The sequence below is a fragment of the Corylus avellana genome, chromosome 1 (assembly GCF_965113065.1).
Source record: "Corylus avellana chromosome 1, dhCorAvel1.hap1.2, whole genome shotgun sequence".
NCBI classification, from domain to species: Eukaryota; Viridiplantae; Streptophyta; class Magnoliopsida; order Fagales; family Betulaceae; genus Corylus; species Corylus avellana.
Window position 1 is genome coordinate 20,215,170 of NC_142490.1, and position 27,238 is coordinate 20,242,407.

The 27,238-nt window shown below is 36.8% G+C and overlaps 3 protein-coding genes and 1 pseudogene across 4 annotated transcripts; all 4 read left to right on the forward strand.

Moving 5' to 3' along the window:
• The first annotated feature begins 300 nt into the window (after window positions 1–300).
• LOC132172316 (oxoglutarate-dependent flavonoid 7-O-demethylase 1-like) lies at window positions 301–1,688 on the forward strand. The gene is made up of 3 exons (XM_088518090.1): window positions 301–488; window positions 553–877; window positions 1,422–1,688. Exons 1-3 carry the CDS (start codon window positions 316–318, stop codon window positions 1,686–1,688), a joined length of 765 nt encoding a protein of 254 aa, XP_088374216.1. The 5' UTR covers window positions 301–315.
• Window positions 1,689–6,924: 5,236 nt separating this feature from the next.
• On the forward strand, window positions 6,925–13,404 carry LOC132169384 (oxoglutarate-dependent flavonoid 7-O-demethylase 1). The gene is made up of 4 exons (XM_059580422.2): window positions 6,925–7,195; window positions 11,475–11,722; window positions 12,550–12,874; window positions 12,957–13,404. The coding sequence occupies exons 1-4, from the start codon at window positions 6,962–6,964 to the stop codon at window positions 13,221–13,223; spliced, it is 1,074 nt and encodes a 357-aa protein (XP_059436405.2). The 5' UTR covers window positions 6,925–6,961; the 3' UTR covers window positions 13,224–13,404.
• Window positions 13,405–14,911: 1,507 nt separating this feature from the next.
• On the forward strand, window positions 14,912–18,036 carry LOC132172317 (oxoglutarate-dependent flavonoid 7-O-demethylase 1-like; annotated as a pseudogene). The gene is made up of 4 exons (XR_015912123.1): window positions 14,912–15,192; window positions 16,129–16,375; window positions 17,189–17,513; window positions 17,596–18,036. The product of XR_015912123.1 is annotated as an oxoglutarate-dependent flavonoid 7-O-demethylase 1-like (transcript).
• Window positions 18,037–20,945: 2,909 nt separating this feature from the next.
• Window positions 20,946–26,118, forward strand: LOC132172315 (protein SRG1). The gene is made up of 4 exons (XM_088516419.1): window positions 20,946–21,277; window positions 24,635–24,882; window positions 25,077–25,401; window positions 25,783–26,118. The coding sequence occupies exons 1-4, from the start codon at window positions 21,020–21,022 to the stop codon at window positions 26,038–26,040; spliced, it is 1,089 nt and encodes a 362-aa protein (XP_088372545.1). The 5' UTR covers window positions 20,946–21,019; the 3' UTR covers window positions 26,041–26,118.
• The last annotated feature ends 1,120 nt before the right edge of the window (window positions 26,119–27,238 follow it).

A 27,238-nucleotide genomic window follows, 5' to 3' on the forward strand; every position in this document is an offset into this window, starting at 1 on the left:
GTTCCGATGGATCTCGGTTGAGTCTTGACAGGTCCAAACTGGGTCATGATAGGGTTCCAACCGAGTACTGGCAGGGTACTAACTTGGTCCTAACCAAATCCTAGTGGTGTCCCGGGGAGGTCCTAGTTGGGTACCTATGATGTCCCGGTCGAGTCCTGACGGTGTCTCGACGTTGACTTTCTCTCTCATATAAAACTATATATATATATATATATATACAAATTGGAAATGTTTTTGTAGTTCATAAATCATGGGGTGAAAACTTCATTGCTGGAGAAGGTGAAATTAGAAATTCAAGAATTTTTCAAGCTGCCAATGGAAGAAAAGAAGAAGTACTGGCAAGAACCAGGACATTTGGAGGGGTTTGGACAGGCATTTGTTGTGTCCGAGGAGCAAAACCTTGATTGGGGAGACATGTTCTACATGGTCACTCTCCCAACCTCTTTGAGGAAGCCCCATTTGTTCCCAAAGCTCCCCCTCCCATTTAGGTCCTCTCTCTCTCTCTCTGTGAAAAATATGAGAGTACGTTGTTTAATTAATCTTCACATGCAGAGATAACTTAGAAGCTTACTCAGCAGAGCTTAAAAGCCTTGCCATGAAAATCAGTAAATTTATGGCAAAGCCTCTTAGAATGGACTATAATGACATGAAGAACCTGTTTGAAGATGGGAAGCAGGCATTTAGGATGAACTACTACCCTCCATGTCCACAACCAGACCTTGTGATTGGCCTCAACCCTCACTCTGATTCTGTCGGCCAAACAATCCTCCTCCAACCCAATGAAATGGAAGGACTCCAAATAAGAAAAGATGGGACGTGGATTCCTGTTAAACCCCTCCCTAATGCTTTTATTGTCAACGTTGGAGACATTTTGGAGGTAATTAAATCTTTTTGGGGTAACTTCACTTTACACCCATAAATTACCACGCGATTTGACATACTATAAACTTTGAAACCTTTCAATTTGGACCCTTGAACTTTCAATTCTAATCAATTTAGTCCATTCATCAATTTTTGCCGTTAGAACTCCTAAAAAGACAAAATTATCCTTCAATTTTATTTTTATTAAAAAAAAAATTTGAAAAAAGGGTCACAAGGTGGCCCAACATGGGTCACCTTGTATTTTTTTTTTAATAATATATATATTTTTTAATTTTTAATTTGAAATTAAGGGTAAATTTGAAATTTTATAAAAAAAGTCAAGGATATAAACGTCATTTTCTTACTTTTAACGTTTAAAATCTGACGGAGGGGTTCAAATTGACTGCAATTTAAAGTTCAGGGGTATGTCAAATTGCGTTGTAGTTCAGGGGTCTAAAGTGAATTTACCCCAATCTCTTTTTTATGTGCTTTCTAGAATCAAACATATGCTTGATTTGTTCTTATGACTTATGTGTTTTCCATGCATGTTTTTTTTGCAGATTGTGACCAATGGAATATACCGTAGCATTGAGCATCGGGCTACTGTTAACTCAGTAAAGGAAAGGCTCTCTATGGCTACATTTTACAACCCCAGACTGGAAGGAGATATGGGTCCAGCACCAAGCCTTATTACTCCAGAATCACCGGCATTGTTCAAAAGAATAGGAGTTGCAGATTACTTCAAGGGACTTTTCTCTCGTAAACTTGATGGGAAATCATACATTGATGTCATGAGGATCCAACATGAGGAACAGAAAGGTTCTTGAGACTTAAATCTTCATATTGAAAAAACTCATTGACTACAATAAATACCATGAAAGCTTTTGTGTAATATGCTTGAGTGCTAGCTAGTGGCTCCTATCATCCTATGCTCAATCTGGTTTGATTATCTGCCAGCCAGATTTAAATAAAAACATATTCATGACAAAATGGTTTGTTTGTTTGTTTTTTCAAATAAAAACATATTCAGCTATTTTAAGGCTAGAAAACTTGAAGGAATCTCACGATTTTTACTTGAGCTCATCCAGATACTGAGAGACTCCTTTAAGTGAAAGAGAATACTCATGGAAGGATGTTGTTATTTGTAACAACTCTTTTTATAAGCAATGGCGAAGTTGCCACAATAAGCTATACATATTTAAAGGGCAGATAGGCATCTCAACATTTTTTCTCAAATTTCATTTCCCAAATAATTTGAACCCCACATTCATTTAAGAAATAAAAACAATATAAATTTATTTATTTATTGAATAGACCAAATCATTTGAGAAAATGAATTTGAGAAAAAGTGTTAGAATGTCTAGTATTATCCACATACTTAATAACATCTCGGGATAAACATCTATATTTTCAACTTTTACATTGTTACAATGCATAACAAAAGAATAGCTATAAAAAAAATGTTCTATCTAACATAATGCCATAGATACATCACAAATGTTGATAAACATAACTAAGATGAGGTACAAAAGGAAATAGACTAATACACACTAGCACTCTAATACAAAAGTATGTGGCATTCCACGGCAACCGTAGTAGCCCGGGCACGAGGCCACTGTATCCTCGTCAACATTATCATCACCTACAACCACAACATTATTTATGCAATTGTGGAGTTACGACGTTTGCCCAGGCGCATTACTGACTTGTCACAATGAGCTGACTTTTTGTTTTCTATCATGAATTTACAATAACAGCTACACTTGGTTTTACGATATTTGTAAAACAGTTTGCAGCTGATGAAGTAAAGATTATAGTTATGAAAACCTTCGAAACATATTATTTAGCTATGAATGTATGTGCATGCTTCAAACTCACGCTCAAAAACCTACAAATACAAACCCATCTAAAACATATCACATCTATATATACATCGTATAGCTCAGCTACACCCATATACTTTTAACCTGAAACCTTAGGCGAAATACAATTACATAAGCATATCTAAGCTAGTGAGAAACTATAAAACATCATATGCAAGAAGTTGTAAAGATACAATTACAGTGGTCTTCTAGAATGACCATGTTTGCTAACAGGTCCGAACACCACAAGAACATAGACTCTAATACTCCCTTTGAATGTATCGTGTTCGGATATCAGTTGTTGAACTTGTCTCCTTTAAGCAAATACTCTTTACCATCTTCAACTGTAATTTAATTTGTTAACCTCAGTACACAACTACCTAATCTCCAAATAAATAAAGTTAAAAGTTTTGGACACTCAATTTAATGAGCCAACACAAAACCTAACCCAATGAATATTCGTTAGCATTGACCATGTCTTAGCCTAATAAATGGGAGAAAGAGATACACAAATTTTTTCTTTTTTTGAAAAAATTTCAGTCTCATTGAAGAAGAATCATGAGCATAACACTCTTATATCACAGAGCAAACAGCTTTAAAAAATCATAACCGAAGCTACGAGGTTACAAATCATAGATGCTTACATAAAAATCAAACATTCAAAACCTATGTATGACATCAATATCCGCTAACCTATAACTACTTTTCAGTTGTAACATCAAATCTGTTCTAAACAGACTCAACTCAATGCATAGGTAGATCATCTTTCTCGCTCTGAAAACAGATCACATCCACAACCCAAACAGATCACAATCCTTATTCAAACTGAAAAATGCTATGCCGACTTCAAAACTTGTTTATTACAATTTATATGGAATTAATACTATGAAGTAATAAACAATTCAATCACCCAAAATATATAAAGCAATAAAGAGGCAGACACAGATATTTTGGTTACGAAGATGAAACATTTTAGAAACCGATCTAAAAGTAAAACCTTTCCGGGGCAGCCAAATCCAGAAAATCACTATCAAAAGATTATCCAGAGATTACAGACACTATGAACACTTACAACCCTTTGCAAGACCTTGGCTCTGTAAGATCGATAAGTCTACAACTCGTTTTCTTGCTCACAATCTTCTTCAATGTGATTCTCCTTTACCGGACCCTTCTGATAGACTTCTCAACTATAGATTTATCAAAAGAATTACTAAAACTCTAAGAGATTTAATTTAACGCTCACCACATATGATCTCTCTTAGCACAACCTTCGAAGAACTTTCAGGGGCGAAAATTCGTGCCTCTCTCTTCTATAATGATGTATATATATCAGTACATCAAACTCTAGACCTATGCCTACTAAAAACACGTTTTTGGGCATAATAGGTACGGGGTGTCCGGACAGGTTAATGGGCTGTCCGGAAAGGGCCTTGCGGAGCAAAAATAAAGTTTCTGGAAAGCCTATCCGGAAAGCCTAGCACCGTGTCTAGACATGGCCTGCAGTAGGGAAAAACAGCATTCTGGAAATGATGTCCAGTCTTGATCAACAGCTCCGATCGATGGGTGTTTGTGGTCCGATTGAGCTAAAATTTTGGAGAGACGTTCATGACACATGAATCTACATTATGAACGGTGAAAATTGGATTCTGAGCATTCTATATCAGTTTTTTAGCCCATAAACAGTAACTTCTGCATTTTGGAACTGAATTAAGTCAATACAAGAACTAACACAAACAAAAATACAGACAACAAAAAACAGAGAAAACCCAACCCCAACAATCATAAAAGCACAAATCTGCTCCTGAGAAGACTAGATCTACTCCTCATCGACCCAAAACGGTCGGAAAACTACATCATTTTCCTCGTAGATCACTCACGAGAGCAGATTTAAAGAGAAAACTATTATTCAAAACAAACAAAACAAGCAACACAGCTAGCAAATCAGCAGCGACCGGAGTGGAGGAGATGATGAGTACTGGTCAGTGTTGGCACGTGGTGGAGCGGATGGAGGAGAAGAGAGGCGTAGCACCTTAGAGGGCGGGTGGTAGTGGCTGGAGTTGCTGATTTCTGGCCAAAAAACACCTACAAAAACAAAGAAAACCAAGAAAAAATGAGCAGAAGGGGAGGGAGATTAGTAGGGCTAGCAATTTTGACACGACCTGACAACCTGACGCGAACACAACACGAAATTAGCCGATTTGGGTTTACATTAAACGGGTTTGGGTCATAAACGGGTCGACCCGTTTATGAGTGTCTGGCGGGTCGTGTCACGGGTCGACCCGCGGGTGACCCGCTAGACCCGTTGTGTGTGTGTGTGTGTGTGTGTGTTTTTTTTTACTTTTTTCCTAAAAGAAAAAGTGAAAAACGCATACACAGCCTCGCCTCCTCCAGATCCAGAAATCAGAATCTTCCAGACCCTCTCGGCTTCACTCCTCAGTCCTCACACAGCCACGGCCCACGCCCACGCCACGCCACCGCCGCTCCTCCACTGCCGCTCTCTCTCTCTCGCCGCTCCTCCACTCCTTAGTCCTCACGCAGCCAAGGCCCACGCAACGCCACCGCCGCTCCTCCACTGCTGCTCTCTCTCTTCCGCAGATGTCGCATCCCGTATGGTTGTTGTTCACTTGTTTCAATTTGCACAGTATGTTGTATTTTTGGGCTGAGCAATTAGTTTAGGCAGAAATGCATTGATCCTTTCCTTATGTGCGTGTGTGTGGGTTTGTCAGTTTGTGATTGCATTGGACTACTATGGTTTCATGTGTTACTGTTATGCACTCCTGTACAATGGTTTGATTTTCTCCTTGAATGGAATTTTATATGAAACAGAGTGCTGCTTCTCTGTATTTGAACAAATCAAATATTTGGAATTTTAGAAGTTTCATTAATGAAAATGAAGTACAAGGGAGAAAGAGAGAGAATCATAAAAAAAAAATTAAAAAAAAAAAAAAAAAAAAAAAATTAGTTAAACGGGTAAACGGGTCGTGTCGGGTCGTGTCGACCCGGCACGACCCATTATTTTAAACGGGTCTCACGGGTCGTGTCGGGTGACCCGTGAAAATACCCGTATCGTGTCGTGTTGGAGGGTTCGACCCGTTTATTAAACGGGTCGTGTTTGAGTATTGCTTAAACGAATCGCAGGTACTCGCAAGTCGTAAACGGGTCGACCTACGAACCCGTTTTGCCGGCCCTAGAAATTAGGAAGGGGGAGAGGAGGAGGGAGCTTGGACGCCTAGGCTCTCTTTATCTCTCTCCGTTTATTTTTTAGATACCCAAATTTGATATTGCTCAAAATCCAAATATTCCTCATACATGCCAAAGACACATAAATATTTTCAAAACCCACCAATGCACGGGTTAGACTTACACGTATATATATAAAAGCTATTCTCTATATATTGTAGCACACGACACAGATAACGACAAGCCAGCTACCAAATTTCATTCTCCATCTCATTTTTTCATCCATTTTTTAATAATGAACGGGTAAATTTATTATTAAATTTGTTTAGATAAATGCAAATTTCATGATCACTAAAGAAGTAAAAAATACATAATAAAAAAATAACACAATCATACAAGACACTAAGATTTAAGTAGTTCGGCTTAACAAGCCTATATCTACTGGCAGAAACAATTCAAAAGAAATTTACTAACAAAAAGTGAAGTACAAAGAGTAGTACGAATAAAACCACTAAAACTCAAAAGTCCCAATACAACCCAATCTCACTAAAAAAAAATTAAATAAAAAATATATATATTTTTTAAAATTCTCTAAACTTTTCAACATTCCAAATGTCAAACTGAAGAAAAATTGTGTCTTCCTTCTCTATGCAGCACAAGCCACTCTCTCGGGGCAACTTCACCCTTTTTTTCTTTTTTTTTTTTTTTTTTTTGTTCACTTTCTCAACTAAAGTTGCTGCATTCTTTTTTTTTTTTTTTTTTTTTTTTTTGAAAGGAAAGTTGCTGCATTCTCTTAATGACCGAATGGCTTCAACAATAAAGGCATTTTGTCAAAGGTTCTGGAAGAAGCTTAATAAATGAGAGACGTATACGCAAGTGAGAAATAAAATGAAAACATAAAAGGTTAGGGTCCACGGTAAGACTTGTAAAAAGAAGTTACCTAATCTGACAGAATTTGTGTTAAATTTGTAAAAAATATAATTAATAAATGGTTCCTTTACCCCTTTCTAAATAGATAGAATTTAAGCATTTCTCTTGGAGGCATAGAACCAGAACAAATGTCGATAGGGAGCTCTCTACCCGTTCCTTGTGTTCAGGAGCTGGCGAAGGAGACGACGGCGACAGTGCCGCCGCGGTATCTTCGTCCCGATCAGGACCCTCCCAACATATCCGACACCACTTGTTTACCCCAAGTCCCTGTAATCGACATGCAGAAGCTATTCTCCCCTGAAATTATGGACTCTGAGTTGGAGAAGTTGCACCATGCAAGCAAAGAATGGGGTTTCTTCCAGGTCATCTCTCTCTCTCTCGACATGAATTTCTCTAGTTAATTGGTAGATGACTTTAATTGTACTAAAAATTATAGTATACCCAATTAAGCACTCTTTTTCTAAACTTTATTGGTTCAAAACAAGAATATTGCCATTTTTTAAATAAATTATTTCATATTAAAATCATTAAAAGAATTGTTTTTTTTTTTTTTATGAATATGAAAAAATTATTAAATAACAAAATACCACATTAGAGATTCGAACATATGAAAACATAAGTATGGGATTTTTTGTTTTTGAGTCATGGGAAGTTGAAGACAGGCGTGCAATTGAAGTGTGGGCTAGCTGGCTTGAGGAGAAGGGGATAAGGTTCACGTGGCATATGGATATTGGCTGCATAGATTACTGGTGATGCAGTGATGACACCTGGACGGGTTGTTATAAATCCATCGGAGGGATGCTTCCATGCATTCTGTGGAACATCTCCCAAGCATTTCACAATCCATTGGGCTTGCTCTTAGTTACAAGTTGGTTAATTGTTTGGGTTGGACAGCTGGGGATTATACTTACTTTATAATCAGGAACACCGAACACCATAGAAGTTGAGTATCAAAATTGTTGTAATCCTGTTAGAAGTTTATATAAAATATCTGATATTGAAAAACGCTATACCGACTCTAAAAAGTTGTTTATCACAATTTATGCGGAATTAATACTATGAAGCAATAAACAATTCAATCACCCAAAATATATAAAGCAATAAAGAGGCAAATACAGATATTTTGGTTACGAAGAAGAAACCTTTTAGAAACCTTTTAGAAACCTATCTAAAAGTAAAACCTTTTCGGGGCAGCCAAACCCAGGAAATCACTCTCAAAAGATTATCTAGAGATTACAGACACTAGGAACACTTACAACCATTTACAAGACCTTGGTTCTATAAGATCAACAAGCCTACAACTCGTTTTCTTGCTCACAATCTTCTTCAACGTGATTCTCCTTTACCGGACCGTTCTGATAGACTTCTCAACTCTAGATTTATCAAATGAATAACTACAACTCTAAGAGATTTAATTTAACGTTCACCACATATGATATCTCTTAGCACAACCTCTGATAAACTCTCTAGGGTGAAAATTTGTGCATCTCTTTTCTATAATGATGTATATATATTAATACATCAAACCCTAGACTTGGGCCACTAAAAACACGTTTTTTGGCATAATAGGTACGGGATGTCTGGACAGGTTAATGGGCTGTCCGAATAGGGCCTTGCGCAGAAAAAATAGAGTTTCTTGAAAGCTTGTCTGCACAGCCTATCACTGTGTCCAGACATGGCCTGCAGTGGGGAAAAACAGCATTTTGGAAATGCTGTCCAGTCTTGATTAACAGCTCCGATCGTTAGGCGTTTGTGGTCCGATTGAGCTTAAATTTTGCAGGGACGTTCATGACACATGAATCTACATTATGAACGGTGGAGATTGGATTCTGAGCATTTTATATCAGTGTTTGAGACTGTGAACAGTAATATCTGCTTTTTAGAACTGAATTAAGCCAACACAAGAACTAACAAACTCCCCCTTTGGCAATTCGGTGACAAAACCAAAATGTCGAGCTAATCCCATCACCTCCCCATATTTACTCTCCCTTTTTGTCATAGAATGATAAAAAGTCTTCATGTTTCTTGAAACACTTAACAAAATACATCAAGGCATATGGAACAGGAATATAGAAATAAAACTCATGATCACAGATAACAGAACATGCATGAAGAAATGCAAGATCATGAAGAAGCATAAGTAAAAACTACAAAATAATGATTTGGTTTAATAACTACTTCTAGGTCTTCACAAGACATTACACATTCATGAATACTTGATTAGCAAGTAGACAAAAATCTTAGTAGTCCGCACACAATATCTCATCTATAAGCCTTTCAAAGATCATAACATATGAATTTCTTGAAAAGTCCTTTATGAATATGCCTCATAACAAGAATTTCAAAACAAACATGTATACACTCTTCACACAAAAAATGTAACAACAAAAAAAATTGCAATGCATAAACTAGAAAGCAAAAACAAAAAAATGCAAAGCAAAGAAAAACAACATGCTTTTGGATTTTAAAAAATAAGCAAAACAACCATTCCTAGACATGTTATTTACTTACCTAAATTTAGGTGAGATCACTACCACTTCTCTTCAATGGGTGAATGGTAAAATGCTTCCTAACCTAAACCTTTTTGAAAGAAGGTGTAGAGACGTGAACATTTTTAATCTTGTTTAATTTAGACAAACCTCCCATCATCATTGTACATAACCCTAAAGGTTCTTTCCTAAAAATAGAATTTTTCTTTTTATGCACATGAGGTTTCAATTTGAAACAGTTGGGTCGAATGTGACCAACTTTTCCATAATGATGACAAGTATGGATAAACCTTTTAGGGGATAGATTCCTAGGAGGATGAACGACTCTATACTTGGGGTAAGATAATGTTCAATATGAATTTTCTTAACTTTCTTACCTTGTGAGGTCGAGGCAGCTGCTGTTTTTCTTTTAACCAAAGAGTCTTCTACTTTTTCTGATTTAACAAATATTATATCGGAAGTAGAATCATTGTTAGAAGACAAAGCAATATGACAATCAAAACTTAACTCAGATTTATCACAATCCGAATTCTGAGCATGCAACATATTCTCAAGGAACTTGCTAGAAAATTTTTTCAATTGAGTTTCTGACTCTTTTAATTTATCCTCTAACAACTCAACTTTAGAACCTAAAACAAGATTTTCAGATTTTAAAGAATCAATTAAAGCATGTGATTCAAACAATTTAGTAACAATAGATTTTTTCACATGTTCAAGATCTTGAAAATCCTTCAAACAATTTGTGTATTGATGTCCAAAAAGAGTGAATTTTTCCTAGAAATTGTTGAAGGAGTTTATAAGATCATATTCCCATTGAGAAGTATTCATAGTAAACAGGAGTCAACAGATCTCACTCAGGAATTCAATCCAAATAGAGTGAACCCACTTTAATACCAATTGAAAAACGCTATACCGACTCTAAAAACTTGTTTATCACAATTTATGCGGAATTGATACTATGAAGCAATAAACAATTCAATCACCCAAAATATATAAAGCAATAAAGATACAGACACAGATATTTTGGTTACGAAGATGAAACCTTTTAGAAACTGATCTAAAAGTAAAACCTCTCCAGGGCAACCAAACCCATAAAATCATTATCAAAAGACTATACAGAGATTACAGACACTAGGAACACTTACAACCCTTTGCAAGACCTTGGCCTTGTAAGATCGACAAGCCTACAACTCGTCTCCTTGCTCACAATCTTCTTCAACGTGATTTTCCTTTACCGGACCGTTCCGATAGACTTCTCAATTATAGATTTATCAAAGGAATAACTAAAATTTTAAGAGATTTAATTTAAAGCTCACCACATATGATCTCTCTTAGCACAGCACAGCCTCCGACAAACTCTCTGGGGTGAAAATTCGTGCCTCTCTTCTATAATGATGTATATATATATATATATATATATATATCAGTACATCAAACCTTAGACCTGGGCCTACTAAAAACACGTTTTTTGGCATAATAGGTACGGGGTGTCTGGACAGGTTAATGGGCTGTTCAGACAGGGCCTTGCGCAACAAAAATAGAGTTTCTGGAAAGCCTGTCCAAACAGCCTATCACCGTGTCCGGACATGGCCTGCAGTGGGGAAAAACAACATTCTAGAAATGCTGTCCAATCTTGATTAACAACTCCGATCGATGGACATTTGTGGTCCGATTGAGCTGAAATTTTGCAGGGACGTTCACGACACATGAATCTACATTATGAATGGTGGAGGTTGGATTCTAGGCATTTTATATCAGTGTTTGAGCTCGTGAACAGTAGCATCTGCATTTTGGAACTGAATTAATCCAACACGAGAACTAACAGAAATAAATGTTAAAAAAAAAATAAATTATATATATGCGGTTAGCGTTAACCCTTTTTAAAAACCCTAAAACCGCTAATCTAGTCTAACTATACTCGCTGCCTTCAAAAATGGTTAGCGGTTAGTACGGTTAGCTATTAGGAACCCTACCCGCACTTTGGAATATGTCAAATCAGCAGTGGATAACCGCCTTCTTGGTTGGCTGCAATAAGGTCAAATCCCATTAATGAATGGATAAGTTTTGTTCAAATTATAAGAGATGGCCTCATATGAAACTATTAATTGTTGTAATTCCTTTCGAGTAAAAGTTGGAAATTAATGTTTTGCAGTTAATAAATCATGGGGTGAGCACTTCATTGTTGGAGAAGGTGAAATTAGACATTTCAGAATTTTTCAAGCTGTCGATGGAAGAGAAGAAAAAGTATTGGCAACAACCAGGAGACATTGAGGGGTTTGGGCAGATCTTTGTTGTGTCCGGTGAGCAAAAGCTTGACTGGGGAGACATGTTTACCCTGACCACACTTCCAACCAATTTGAGGAAGCCCCACTTGTTCCCCAAGCTCCCTCTCCCATTCAGGTCCCATCTCTCCCTCTCTTTAGTTAAAATGTTGATTAAATAATTAAGTTTAAAAGAAACTTCACAAAAAATCCTTGTACTACAATTCATTTTTTGAGAAAACTCTCTTAAATTTTAAAAATTCACAATTTCACCACTTAAGCTTTCATTTTGATGTAATTTACCTCATCCGTCAATTTTTGTCATTGAGCTCTAACGGAAATTCTTAAAAAGACTAAATTACCATTCGATTTTTGTTCTTTCTTTAATAATAATAAAAAAAAAAAAAAAAAAAAAAAAAAGAAAGAAAAAAACAAAAAGGGGTGACAAGGTGGTGACCCAACCGTGGGTCACCTTGTGATTACTTTTTTATAATAACTTTAATTTTTTTAAAAAAATTTAATTTGAAAATCAAGGTAAATTTGAAATTTTATAAAAAAATCAGGGGGTATAATGGTTATTTTATCAGTTTTAACGTTTAAAAATTGGAGTGGATATATTACATCAAATTGAAAGTTCGTGGGATGAAATTGATAGTTTTTTAAATTTGGGAGATTTTTTTTAAAACGCGCGGTATTTTGAAGTGTCTAAAGTGAAGTTTCCTTTTAAATTTATCTCTTCCTATCCGCTTAAGCTTTTGGAATAACTGATAATGTAACATGGTATCAGAGCCAATGGTTTTAGAATTGAACTTAAATGATTAAATTTATCTATTCCTATTATCTTAAACTTTTGAAATAATTAGTGATTTAATATATATTGCCATGATCAAATCACTTGTGGCACATCTGTAGTGATGGAGACCAATTTTTAATGATTGAACCATCTCAAATGATCTGATCATGCAGAGATAACTTAGAAGCCTACTCAGCAGAGCTTCAAAAACTTGCCATGGAAATCCTTAAACTTAGGGCAAAAGCCCTTGGAATGGAATATAATTACATGAAGAACCTGTTTGAAGATGGGCGCCAGGCAATTAGGATGAACTACTACCCTCCATGTCCACAGCCAGAGCTTGTGATTGGCCTCAACCCCCACTCCGACGCTACCGGCCTAACAATTCTCCTCCAACTCAATGAAATTGAAGGCCTCCAGATAAGAAAAGATGGGATGTGGATTCCTGTAATACCCCTCCCCAATGCTTTTGTTGTCAACATTGGAGACATTTTAGAGGTAAATTAATCAAATCCCTTTGTTATGTGCTTGAGTAAACAAGACTTGTCATATTATATGTTTTTCGTGCATGTTTTGTCAGATTATGAGTAATGGAATATACCGTAGCATCGAGCATCGTGCGACGGTTAACTCGGTAAAGGAGCGACTATCTGTGGCTACATTTTACAGTCCGGGATGGGAACGTGATATAGGTCCGGCACCAAGCCTTATTACTCCAGAATCACCAGCATTGTTCAAAAGAATAGGAGTTGCAGATTACTACAGGGGATATTTCTCTCGTGAACTCAATGGGAAGTCGTATCTTGATGTCGTGAGGATCCAAAATGAGGAAGAGAAAGGCTCTTAAGACTATCCTTCACTTTGAAAAACTCGATGAATATGGTTATCTATAAGGAAATAATGTCATGAAAGCTATTGTGTAATATATCAGTGCTAGCTAGTAGCGGATCCTTTGCTCATTATTCTGGTTTGATTATATGCAAGCCAGCTGATTTAAATAAACACATATTCATGATAAAATTTTTCAATTTTGCCAAAGCCGAAGGCACTTGTGATTCCTTCAACAGCAAAAAACCGACCAACAGAATTTAGACCCTAAACTTTAGGTCTGAACATTCAGGTTCGAGGTCAAACGTTTGGTCAGACTGTGGCGAACATTCGGTCAGAATGCCAGGATGCATGCAAGGTTCCTAGCTATTTCTAAACCCAACATATATATAGCGAATTTCATACTAGGCATCTAACAGGTTAATAAAAATATAATAAACCACAACAACATAATAATCTCATAAAATAAGAGTTGGTTTAGGACATTTGAAAAACTTTTTTACTTTTTAAGGAAAATAATTGTACAAACTCATCATGGTCATGAGACCAAAATTCACTAACTAAGAGTGGAGTACAAAGAGTAGTACGAATAAAACCACTCAAACCTAAAAGCCCCAATACACTCCAATCTCACTCAAAAGAGAATTAAATACAAAAAAGAAAATATTCTCTAAAATTCTCTAAGCTTTTCAGCATTCCAAATGTAAGATCAAACTGAAGAAAAATCGTGTACTTCTCTCTGCAGCACAAGCCTCTCTCTCTCAGCAACTTCAGCTCTCTTTTTTTTCTTTTCTCACTTTCTCAACTAAAGTTGCTGCATTCTCTTAATGACCGAATGGCTTCAACAATAAAGGCATTTTGTCAAAGCTTCTGGAAGAAGCTTAATGAATGAGAGACATATAGGCAAGTGAGAAATAAATGAAAACATAAAGGGAAATGCTACAATGCAATCAATTCCCCACAATTTTCCTATATAAGCTGAGGTGGCAAGCCCACTTACAATATTTTATTATTTTTTTCAAATAAATTAAAATCAAAATAAAAATAAAGAAAAGCTAATCAAAAAACTTTAAAAAATAGAAGGGGTGGAGGTGGCCCAGTATAGCATAGGGGGTGGCTTCGGCCATCCCATGGCCCTTGGGGGTGGTTCGACCACCCCCCAAGGGCCAAAAAAAATTTAAAGTATTTTTTAAAAAAATAGGTTTGGCCCTTGAGGGTGGTTGATCCACCCCCAAGGGCCAAACCCACTTTTTTAATAAATAATTTTCTAATTTTTTTGGCTCTTGGGGGTGGCCGAAGCCACCCCTATGCTATACTGGGGTGGCCGGCCACCCCCTATGGAGTGCCGGCCACACCTTCTATTTTTTAAAGTTTTTTTTTAATTAATTTTTTAAAATTTTAATTTTTTTATTTTAATTTATTTGAAAAAAATAATAAAATATTGTAAGTAGCTTGCCACCTTAGAATTTGATGGGAAAATTATGGGAAAATGATTGCATCGTAGCATTTTCCAATCATAAAACGTTGGGATCCACGGTGAAAAGAAGTTACCCAATCTGTCAGAATTTGTGTAGGACACACAGTAGTCTAAACCCATTAAATTTGCAAAAAAGATATAGTTAATAGGTGGTTCGAGAGCCATTAAATTTGCAAAAAAATATAGTTAATAGGTGGTTCGGGAATAATGTGCAATGTACCTCTTTATAAATTGATAGAATTTAAGCATTTCTCTTGGAGGTATAGAACCAGAGCAAATGTCGATAGGGAGCTCTCTCCCCGTTCCTTGTGTTCAGGAGCTGGCAAAGGAGACGACGGCGACAGTGCCGCCGCGGTATCTTCGTCCCGATCAGGACCCTCCCAACATATCCGACACCACTTGTTTACCCCAAGTCCCTGTAATCGACATGCAGAAGCTATTCTCCCCTGAATTTATGGACTCTGAGTTGGAGAAGTTGCACCATGCAAGCAAAGAATGGGGTTTCTTCCAGGTTTTCTCTCTCTCTCTCGACATGAATTTCTCTAGTTAATTTGTAGATGACTTTAATTGTACTAAAAATTATAGTATACCCAATTAAGCACTCTTTTTCTAAACTTTATGGGTTCAAAACAAGAATATTGCCATTTTTTAAATAAATTATTTCATGTTAAAATCATTAAAAGAATTGTTTTTTATTTTATTTTATTTTTTTATGAATATGAAAAAATTATTAAATAACAAAATACCACATTGGAGATTAGGACATATGAAAACATAAGTGTGGGATTTTTTGTTTTTGAGTCATGGGAAGTTGAAGACAGGCGTACAATTGAAGTGTGGGCTAGCTGGCTTGAGGAGAAGGGGATAAGGTTCACGTGGCATATGGATATTGGCTGCATAGATTGCTGGTGATGCAGTGATGACACCTGGACGGGTTGTTATAAATCCATTAAAGAGAGAAGATGGTGGGGAGATGGTCCACAGAATGCATTGAAGCATTTCACAATCCATTGGGCTTTGCTCTTAGTTACAAGTTGGTTAATTGTTTGGGTTGGACAGCTGGGGATTATACTTACTTTATAATCAGGACGAACACCATAGAAGTTGAGTATCAAAATTGTTGTAATCCTGTTAGAAGTTTATATAAAATATATGATATAAATGTTAAAAAAAAAAAAAAAAAATTATATATGCGGTTAGCGTTAGCCCTTTTTTTAACCCTAAACCGCTAATCTAGTCTAACCGTAATCACCGCCTTCAAAAGTAGTTAACGGTTAGTACGGTTAGTTGTTAGGAACCTACCCGCACTTTGGAATATGTCAAATCAGCAGTGGATAACCATTAATGAATGGATAAGTTTTGTTTAAATTATAAGAGATGGCCTCATATGAAACTATTAATTGTTGTAATTCCTTTCGAGTAAAAGTTGGAAATTAATGTTTTGCAGTTAATAAATCATGGGGTGAGCACTTCATTGTTGGAGAAGATGAAATTAGACATTTCAGAGTTTTTTAAGCTGTCGATGGAAAAGAAGAAAAAGTATTGGCAACAACCAGGAGACATTGAGGGGTTTGGGCAGATCTTTGTTGTGTCCGATGAGCAAAGCTTGACTGGGGAGACGTGTTTGCCCTGACCACACTTCCAACCAATTTGAGGAAGCCCCACTTGTTCCCCAAGCTCCCTCTCCCATTCAGGTCCCATCTTTTGCTTTTTTTTTTTTTTTTTTTTTTTTGGTTATAGTGTTGATTAAATAATTAAATTTTGGATAAATTTCACAAAAAGTTCTTGTACTACAATTTGTTTTTGATAAAACTCTCTTAAATTTAAAAAATTCACAATTTCACCACTCAAACTTTTATTTTGATGTAATTTATCCCATTTATTAATTTTGCCATTGAACCCTAACGGAAATTCTTAAAAGGACCAAATTACCCTTCGATTTTCTTTTTTAAAAAAAAAAATGAAAAAAATGAAGGAAAAAAAAAAGGGGTGACAAGGTGGTTACCCAACCGTGGGTCAACTTGTGATTTCCTTTTTATAATAACTTTAATTTTTTTAAAAAAAAATTAATTTGAAAATAAGAGTAAATTTTAAATTTTATAAAAATGTTAGGGGGTATAATGGTCATTTTATCAGTTTTATGTTTAAAAACTGAAGTAGTGGATACATTACATCAAATTAAAAGTTCGTGAGATGAAATTGATAGTTTTTTAAATTTGGGAGATTTTTCTTAAGACGTGCAGTATTTTGAAGTGCCTAAAGTGAAGTTTCCTTTTAAATTTATCTATTCCTATCCGCTTAAGCTTCTGGAATAACCGATAATGTAATATGGTATCAGAGCCAAAAATTTTGGAATCGAACTTAAATGATTAAATTTATCTCTTTCTATTATCTTAAACTTTTGAGATAATTATTGATTTACTATTGCCATGATCAAACACTTGTGGCACATCTGATGGAGACCAATTTTTAATGATTGAACCATCTCAAATGATCTGATCATGCAGAGATAACTTAGAAGCCTACTCAGCAGAGCTTCAAAAACTTGCCATGGAAATCCTTAAACTTATGGCAAAAGCCCTTGGAATGGAATATAATGACATGAAGAACCTGTTCGACGATGGGCGCCAGGCAATTAGGATGAACTACTACCCTCCATGTCCACAGCCAGAGCTTGTGATTGGCCTCAACCCCCACTTCGACGCTACCGGCCTAACAATTCTCCTCCAACTCAATGAAATTGAAGGCCTCCAGATAAGAAAAGATGGGATGTGGATTCCTGTAATACCCCTCCCCAATGCTTTTGTTGTCAACATTGGAGACATTTTAGAGGTAAATTAATCAAATCCCTTTGTTATGTGCTTGAGTAAACAAGACTTGTCATATTATATGTTTTTCGTGCATGTTTTGGCAGATTGTGAGTAATGGAATATACCGTAGCATCGAGCATCGTGCGACGGTTAACTCGGTAAAGGAACGACTATCTGCGGCTACATTTTACAGTCCGGGATGGGAACGTGATATGGGTCCGGCACCAAGCCTTATTACTCCAGAATCACCAGCATTGTTCAAAAGAATAGGAGTTGCAGATTACTACAGGGGATATTTCTCTCGTGAACTCAATGGGAAGTCGTATCTTGATGTCGTGAGGATCCAAAATGAGGAAGAGAAAGGCTCTTAAGACTATCCTTCACTTTGAAAAACTCGATGAATATGGTTATCTATAAGGAAATAAATGTCATGAAAGCTATTGTGTAATATATGAGTGCTAGCTAGTAGCGGATCCTATGCTCATTATTCTGGTTTGATTATATGCAAGCCAGCTGATTTAAATAAACACATATTCATGATAAAATTGTTCATTTTGCCAAAGCCGAAGGCACTTGTGATTCCTTCAACAGCAAAAAATCGACCAACAGAATTTAGACCCTAAACTTTATGCCTGAACATTCGGGTTCGAGGTCAAACGTTTGGTTAGAGTGTGGCGAACACTCAGTCAGAATGCCAGGATGCATGCAATAAGGTTCCTAGGTTTGTTTGATAAACGATTTTGTTTTGGTTTTGGTTCAATATTATAGCAAAAAGTGATTGATGTAATAAAAAAGTAACTTTTTAAAAAAAAAAGTGAAAAAGTAAAAATGTTTGGTGTGGAAAAATGAAAAAAAAAAAAAAAAAATTGTTTTATAGTGATTTTTTTTATTTTAATAATAATAAAAAATAATTGATGTGATGTAAAAAGTAAGAGAATATTGAAAAAATAAAAAAGTGAGATGAAAAGTATAGTGTCAAAATCATGGCAAAGCCGTTTATCAAACCGAGCCCCTACTTCTAAACCCAACATATATATATAGCGAATTTCATACTAGGCATCTAACAGGTTAATAAAAATATAATAAACCACAACAACATAATAATCCCATAAAATAAGTAGAACATTTGAAAAACTTTTTTACTTTTTAAGGAAAATAATTGTACAAACTCATCATAGTCATGAGACCAAAATTCAGCCCTCCTAATGCTACAGGCTTGCTATAAAACACCAGGGGGAAGGACCGATGAGGGACATGTGCTATCTTTCTTACTTTTCTCATATTCTTGATATTTTTTTGCTTGTCTTAATATTATTATTATGAAAGACCAAGGAAGTAGCTGAGTGTCCCCAAGTCTTTCATTTCAAAATTTTGGCTAAGGAAGGGTTGAAGAGCACGGATGCCTAAAATGTCATCACCAATAATAATCTTATCATCTACATAAAGAAGGATAATGATAGTACCATTATCTGTAGTTCGAAGAAAGAGAGCTGAGTCATAAGAACTAGAAACAAAGCCTTCTTGAGCAACCACAGAACTGAACTTGGCAAACCAGGCACGAGGAGCTTGCTTGAGACCATAAAGTGCCCGACGGAGTTTGCAAACTTTGTGTGGCGGATGTTGATAGTCAGGTGAAGGATGCATATAATTACAGTAAGTAGAGTCGATGAACCATGAATTTTTACCTGATGCGACGGACAAGGCATTAGAGGAATGAGACAGAACCTGATGGATTAATGCCTCAACGTCAAATGCAGTGAGAGCAGAGGATTGAGATGGGTTCTCAGTTTAAGATGCAGGTGCAGAGGAACTAGATGTAACAACTGCGGCTGTTTGTTGGAAAGGAGCTCATGACTGACGTCTGTTTTGGAGCTTGTAGCAATTAGCAATAGAGTGACCATGCTGCTTGCAATAGTTGCAGATTAGCTTCATGGAGGAAGACTATGCTCTGGATCGTCTAGGAGGAAATTTAGGAACACTCTGAGGTGTAGCAGCGACAACCATATCTGGAGATTGCAAGTGTATAGTGGACCGTCGAGTCTCTTCAGAAATAAGTTTTGTTACAGAAGCTTCCAATGTGGGAAGAGGATTGCCGTGTAAGAGAGAAGCCCGAGTGAGTTCAAAATCTGCATGAAGAGCCATCATGAAATGCATAAACTTCCGACGATCCCGATACTTTGCTAATATTTCTACATCTTCAAGATGCTTCAGTTGAGGATCTGCAGTGGGTAATTGCTCCCAAAGACTATTACTTTAAGAAGAAAAATCAACAATAAATTGACCTGGCTCCTGACGTATCTGATAGAGTTTAGTTTTAATTTGAAACTCAAGTGAGGCATCATAAGTACAATTGTATCGTTTTGCCAAAAACTCCCAGGCAACCTTTGCATTCCCAAGCTTAGGGAGCAAACTATAGATGAAAGGAACTGAAGTATTGATAAACCAAGAAATAATCCTATAATTTGCACTATCCCAATCTTCAAATCGATTGGCAAATTTGTCGGCTAACTCACCTTCTTTTTGTGTGGGTACAACAGTTTCTCCACAAAGATAACGCCATAATCTCATTCCTCTAAAAAAAAACTTCCATATTTTAAGCCCACAACATATAATTGGAACCATCTAAAATATTGTCAATGGGACGGACAATATTATCAAGATTGGTAGACTTTTTTTTTTTTTTTTTTTTTCCGAAAAATGGAAAATATTAAATAAATAAACCTGAGGGCAGTAATCCGGTGTGGCGGAGGTACAGGTGTAGCCTCAGGGAATGATCCGGTGTGATGCGCGCACAGCAACTATGGTGCAACCACGAGCAGCAATCCAGTGTGACGCGGTACACAACAATAACTATAGACCTGCGAGCACGAATCTAGTGTGATGCGAGACTATGGTGTAGAGTGGATCTGGCGCGCAAAGGCGCATGGAGAGAGTGGGGAGCGTGTGGCACGTGAAACTCACGCTCAGAGAGAGTATCCGACGCATGGTGGTGCGTGGAGGTGCGTGACGGCTTCGTTTCTTCAGACTTTCCAATTTTGCACAATAAGACCTCTAAAATTTTCGTCACGTACAAAAACAACCGCAACAAGCGTTTGGTGTATTGTTGAAACAAAAAGAAACACCAAAAAGAACGTTCAAACGATAAAAGAAAACTGTACGAACGGGGAATGAAGGCTTAAAAGAGGCACCAAGAAAAAAAAGTAGCTCTGATACCATGTAAAAAAAGACAACATAAAGATAATTGTAGAGAAGAAATTTGTATGTCTAATGTGTGTTCAATTATACAATAGAATGACCTATTTATAGTTGAATGATGCCCTAAAATAAAGGAAATACAATAATTACAAAATCATATAAAATCAGCATATTTATAATAATGAATACAGTATCAAATATTTCCGACGAAAATATAATATTCTAACCGACAATAACAATAATTGGGCCCGACTCTCTGTTGACAAGAACAATAATTGCTTGAATTTTGTAGAATTCAAGCATTCTGCCTTGTGGCTTTTCTTGGTTGGAGCTATGGAACCAGAAGTACCATGGTTAGACTTTGGGAACTCTCTCCCCGTTCCCTGTGTTCAGGAGCTGGCGAAGGAGACGATGGCGACAGTCCCGCCGCGGTATGTCCGTTCCGATCAGGACCCTCCCAACATCTCCGACTCCACAGCTTCTTTACCACAAGTCCCGATCATCGACATGGAAAAGCTTTTCTCGCCGGAATTTATGGACACCGAGCTGGAGAAGTTGCACCATTCAAGCAAAGAATGGGGTTTCTTCCAGGTCTCTCTCTCTCTCTCTCTCTCTCTCTCTATATATATATATATATATATATATATATATATATATATATTTCATTTTAAAATAATTAAAAAAATTATTTATAAGAAAATACTTGGATATACATGCAGGGTGTGGCTAGAAAGAGATTAATAATGAGTATTTGTGGTCGGTAAATTGTCATATGACTAATTTTTGCAATAGTTTTAATAAAACAAATCAATAAAAAAATTATTGACGTAAATAATAAAATACCACATGGGTGATTAGAAAATTTAACTTTAATAAACTATTGGGGTGTAAATTGATAAATTTACCCAATACTTAAAAATTTTCACAAAAATAGTTTATTTTCTACCACCTCAGTCTAGCCATGGGTGGCTACCACCCTTAAGTCGTAGGGTGATTCAGCCACCCCGATTATTAGTCTATACAGGGTGGCTCGAACATCCCTTTTTTTTTTTCTTTTCTTTTAACATATATTGGGAAAAAAATTTATAATGTCTTTTTTTCCACTGTTATATTGATCATCCATTTTTTAACATTGGACAGCAAAACAAAAAAAGGGTGTATCTTTATCCGAGGGTAAAGTGTATTTTCAAAAAAATAAATAAATAAATAAAATACTGACTCTACACTGTTAGGTCAACCGAGTTATAGCATTTCTTCTGGTATTAACATCAATGATTTCGGCTTTCTTTTGTCCTTTTGACTGTGCTGGACTTTTAAAACTCAATTTGAAGTTATCCCATGTGCTTCCTCTTCAATGGGCCAAATAGGCTACCCAAACTTTATAAAGCAAGTCAATGATTTGACAGTCCAACAAATCCTGGTTTGGTGACCGACTTGTTCAACTCCAATATGTGGATCTACTCTTTCATATTCTGGTGTTGTCTTTTCTTTAATTAATTTTCAGAACACTCACTAAATGAATAGATCGGGATTGGCCGAATTGCAGTCAATGAGAGAGGGCCTGGGTCTACATGCTCGAATAAGTGAACCTCACACTTCGAGCATATGGGTCCCATTGGGGCCTTGTTACCTGGTTGGCTGCAATTCGGTCAATCTCATCTCGATGCTCGAGTAAGTGAACCCCACACTTCGAGCATAGAACTTTTTGGGGCCTTTCTTATTAGCTGTCCTGGTTGGCTGCAATTCGCTCAATCCCATCTCCATGCTCGAGTAAGTGAACCCCACACTTCGAGCATATTGATCCTATTGGGGCCTTTCTTATTAGCTGCCCTGGTTGGCTGCAATTCGGCCAATCCCATCTCCATGCTCAAGTAAGTAAACCCCACACTTCGAGCATATGGATCCCATTGGGGCCTTTCTTATTAGCTGCCCTGGTTGGCTGCAATTCGACCAATCCCATCTTCATGCTCAAATAAGTGAACCGCACACTTCGAGCATATGGATCCCATTGGGGCCTTTCTTATTAGCTGCCCTGGTTGGCTGCAATTCAGTCAATCCCATCTCCATGCTTAAGTAAGTGAACCCCACACTTCGACCAAATGGATGCCATTGGGCCTTTCTTATTAGCTGCTCTGGTTAGTGCAATTCGGTCAACCCCATCCCCAGGCTTGAGTAAGTAAACCCCACACTTCGACCAAATGGATGCCATTGGGGCCTTTCTTCTTAACTGCACTGGTTGCAATTCGGTCAATCCCCATCATAAATGAATGGATAAGTTTTGTTTAAATTATAAGAGATGAATCTCTCGTATGAAACTATTGTTATAATTCCTTTCAAGTAAAAGTTGGAAACGTTTTGCAGTTAATAAATCATGGGGTGAGCACTTCATTGTTGGAGAACATAAAATTAGACATTCAAGCATTTTTTAACTTTAATAAACTATTGGGGTGTAAATCGATTTTCTTTCTTTTTTTAGGTGCTATGGTCCTCACATGTTTGTTTCCATTCCCTAGTGGATGAGTTCTAACTGAATTTCCCGAAAGAAAAATAATAATAATAATTCTAAAGAATCTACCAATACTTATAAATTTTCACAAAAATAGTTTATTTTCTACCTCCTCAATCTAGTCATGGGTGGCTACCCACCCCATGGTCACAGGGTGGTTGGGCCACCCCGGATTATTTGGCTATATAGTTAGGGTGGCTCAACCACCTTTTCTAAATATGCAACCCCTTGGCCATTTGGAGCCACCCCCTTTGGCCATGGGGGTGGCCTGGCCACCCCCATCTGGCCGGATGGGGGTGGCCGAGCCACCCCTTAGGCACCAGGGGATGGTTTCGGCCACCCCCTTAGCACCAAGGGGGTGGCTTGACCACCCCCATCCAGCCAAATGGGGGTAGCCAGGCCACCCCCATAGCCAAGGGGGGTGGCTCCAAATGGCCAAGGGGGTGGCTCGGCCACCCCCAATCTTTTTTCTTTTCTTTTCTTTTTTTTTTTTTTTTTTTTTAGAAAATACATTTTTTAAAAAAAAAAAAAAAATTATGTATGTGCCACATGTTAACATTTGATTGGTCCTCATGGAATTTCGTTAAGTCAACTAACGGAGGACAAACTTGGTCTATTATCAAAACCATAGGTACCTCCTATGATAAAAATGAAATCCAGGAAGAAAAAATAAAGCTATAAAACCCTAGGGGAGTTTGAAATATTTAACCCTTTTTTGTTTCACTCTTAGATTCACTAGGAGGGTTCATCATTACTTTTTGAACATTGGACACCAAAATGATTGAATCACTTATGTGGTTGGCAAATATTGGCCAATGATAAAATAGAAGTGGTTGTACAACACCTCAAATGGAGGAGAAGGTGGCCTCACAACCACCCTTGTTTGACAATGATGACTACATGGCCACAACAACATGTCAGAGGTGATTGTGTAACCTCCTCGACCAAAAAGGAGTAACCACATAGCCATCTCTATTAGAAAAGGGTGACCGCACGGCCACCCCGATCAAATACGGGTTTCGTGGCCGCCAACATAGGCCATGGGTGGTCATGCAACTATTTCAACCAATCAGGGTAGTCGTGTTGTCATCCCTCTCATCCATTAAGGGTGGCAAGCCAACCCTCTTATTTTTCTTTTAAGTCAATTTTTTTATTGAGAAAACTTTACTTACCACCATTAATCTTTCATCACTTTTACAATCATACTCTGAAACTTTAAAAAGTATCAGTTTAATGTATTCATCTTTCAATTTTACCCATCCTTTAGTATTTTCCGTTAAAAGAGTATTCTAATCTTTTAAACAACCTACTTGAAGATTGGAGGGGAGGCATGGAGGGAAATGAAATTGAAAATAAAAGAGTATTCTAATCTCTTCATTTTTTTTTTCTTTTCTCCTAAATATTCTATTTTAAAAAGATGGATTGGTATTACATATATGTAGTTGATAAACCATGGGGTGAGCACTACATTGTTGGAGAATTTGAAGTCAGGCGTTCAAGAATTCTTTAATCTCCCAATGGAAGAGAAGAAGAAGTTTTGGCAACATCCGGGAGATCTTCAGGGATTTGGGCAGGCCTTTGTTGTGTCCGAAGAGCAGAAGCTTGATTGGGCAGACTTATTCTACATGATCACCCTTCCAACCCATTTGAGGAAGCCCTACTTGCTCCCTAAGTTCCCTCAGCCATTCAGGTTCTCTCTCTTTCTCTGATTTCGGATGGTTTGGTGTTAGACACATACGTCTATCGCTCTAAATAGCTCCTAGGACTGCATTGTACTCATTAACTTGAGATTTGATTATAATCAATTCTTAAATAGAGAATATTTTGATATCAACCTAATATGAAATATACAGAAAATATTATATATATCTTCTTTGCATGCAGAGATACCTTAGAAGCTTACTCAATTGAATTGAAAGCTCTTGCCATGAAAATCCTTGACCTCCTGGCAAAAGCTCTCAAAATGGAAGCTATGGATATGAAGGAGTTGTTTGAAGAAGGGTGGCAAAGCATTAGGATGAACTATTATCCTCCATGTCCACAACCAGAGCTTGTCATTGGCCTCAATCCTCACTCTGATGCTGTTGGCCTAACAATCCTCCTACAAGTCAATGAAATGGAGGGTCTCCAGATAAGAAAAAATGGGATGTGGATTCCTGTTAAACCCCTCCCTAATGCTTTTGTTGTCAACATTGGAGATATCCTGGAGGTAGGTTGCCTGAAATTTTGTAAATATAGTTAAAATCTGTAGTTAAAATTTTATAAAAAAATAAATAGGGGTATTTTGGACATTTTGACAAAAATTAATGAAAAATCCTAACGGAATGGGATAATTCAAAGAAATTGAAAATTCGATACCCTTAATTGAAAGTTTTTAAATTTTGGAATAGTGTTAAAATGAATAAAAGTCCCAGGGAATTTTCTGAAGTTTCCCTACTTTATATTTTAACACTCATTTTAATGACAGAGACAAGGTTCAAACTTCAAATTCAAAACTTTTGCTCTGATACCATGTTAAATCATCACTTATTCCAAAAAATTGAAGCCGATAAGAAATGATAAATTTGTTATTTGTTGTATGGTTTACCAGATGGTGACGAATGGTATATACCAAAGCATCGAGCATCGAGCGACGGTTAACTCGGAGAAGGAGAGGCTCTCTATAGCAGCATTTTACAGCCCAAACCTGGATGGGGATATGGGACCAGCACCAAGCCTTGTTACAGCAGAGAGACCAGCATTGTTCAAAAGAATAGGTGTTGCAGAATACTTCAGGGGATTTTTTTCCCGCGAACTAAGTGGAAAATCATATATAGATGTCATGAGGATCCAAAATGATACCCATTAATTAATATGACAAGTCAATAACTACCTTAAAATGAGGTATATAAATGTCGTACAACTTATTGGATGCTAATGGATTGTCGATTCAAACTATTGTATGCAGATCATATTCAGACCAATGAATGTACACAAAACAACTATTTTGCTGCCCTAATTGTGACTGATTTAATTTGGGCTCCGTTTGTTTCAACATAAAATTATTTAGAGGACGCTTCATAAATGATGTACTGTGAGATGGATTTAATATCAGTGGTAGCATATTGTTCTATGCCCTTTGGTTTATTGTAACAAATTGGGTAAGTTTTTTCATTCAGCTTGCTTTGGGGTTCCGTGAGTAGCGTTTGAAAAAATAAAATTTGCTATTAGCTACTTGGATAAATTTATATAGGTAGGATTTGTGTAATATGGATTTTGAGTCGTCGCTAATAGGACCACGTTATCAACGATGACCAAATGTGTCTCTGACAAAGTGACAACAGCAATGAGAAAATAAAATGTGTTATTAGCTACTTGTATAAATTTATATAGGTACAATTTGTGTAATATGAATTTTGAGTCATCACTAATAGAAGTATAGAACCACGTTATCAACAATGACCAAATGTGTCGTTGATAAAGTGACAATAGCGATGACAATCTGTCTCATGGAAGGTAGGTTTAGCGACCACTTTTAAAACTATTAATTAGCGACGATAATTGTCATCGTTAATAGTTATTATCAGCTACTGCTTAGAATGTCGTCTCTAATGTATATTTAGTGACAAGGTATTTGCTGTTAAGGAAGACCATTATAACATTATATAGCAGAAGTGCCAAGTCAATCAGCAGCATATCGTGCGTCTGCAATCTCATCTGGACGCGATTGCAAACGAGAGCAACCAGAGAGACTTGTCCACAATCTCGTTCAGACGAAATTGCAGATGAGAGGATCATTTGGAATCACAAAAAGGCTTGTCTGCAATCCCATCTAGACGAGATTGCAGACGCGCGATATTCTGCTGATTGACTTGGCACTTCTGTTATGTAATGTTATAATGCTCGAAAATTCTATATATGACTCCGAACGACACCTATTCTAAATGTATAGGTATTTCACACAATATTATGCGGAAATAGATCTGACCTAACAAATAATAACTAACCAAAAATAGATATGCAATGAACAATAAATAACATAGATATTTTGGTTATGAAGAGGAAAC

Bases quoted from the DNA above. Each gene is read 5' to 3' on its own strand.
- LOC132169384 (XM_059580422.2), top strand. From the start codon at position 6,962: ATGTCGATAGGGAGCTCTCTACCCGTTCCTTGTGTTCAGGAGCTGGCG. The intron at 7,196-11,474 runs GTCATCTCTCTC...AATGTTTTGCAG, and splicing joins AAGAATGGGGTTTCTTCCAG to TTAATAAATCATGGGGTGAG. The intron at 12,875-12,956 runs GTAAATTAATCA...ATGTTTTGTCAG, and splicing joins ACATTGGAGACATTTTAGAG to ATTATGAGTAATGGAATATA.
- LOC132172315 (XM_088516419.1), top strand. From the start codon at position 21,020: ATGGAACCAGAAGTACCATGGTTAGACTTTGGGAACTCTCTCCCCGTT. The intron at 21,278-24,634 runs GTCTCTCTCTCT...ACATATATGTAG, and splicing joins AAGAATGGGGTTTCTTCCAG to TTGATAAACCATGGGGTGAG. The intron at 24,883-25,076 runs GTTCTCTCTCTT...CTTTGCATGCAG, and splicing joins AAGTTCCCTCAGCCATTCAG to AGATACCTTAGAAGCTTACT.
- LOC132172316 (XM_088518090.1), top strand. From the start codon at position 316: ATGGAAGAAAAGAAGAAGTACTGGCAAGAACCAGGACATTTGGAGGGG. The intron at 489-552 runs GTCCTCTCTCTC...CTTCACATGCAG, and splicing joins AAGCTCCCCCTCCCATTTAG to AGATAACTTAGAAGCTTACT. The intron at 878-1,421 runs GTAATTAAATCT...TTTTTTTTGCAG, and splicing joins ACGTTGGAGACATTTTGGAG to ATTGTGACCAATGGAATATA.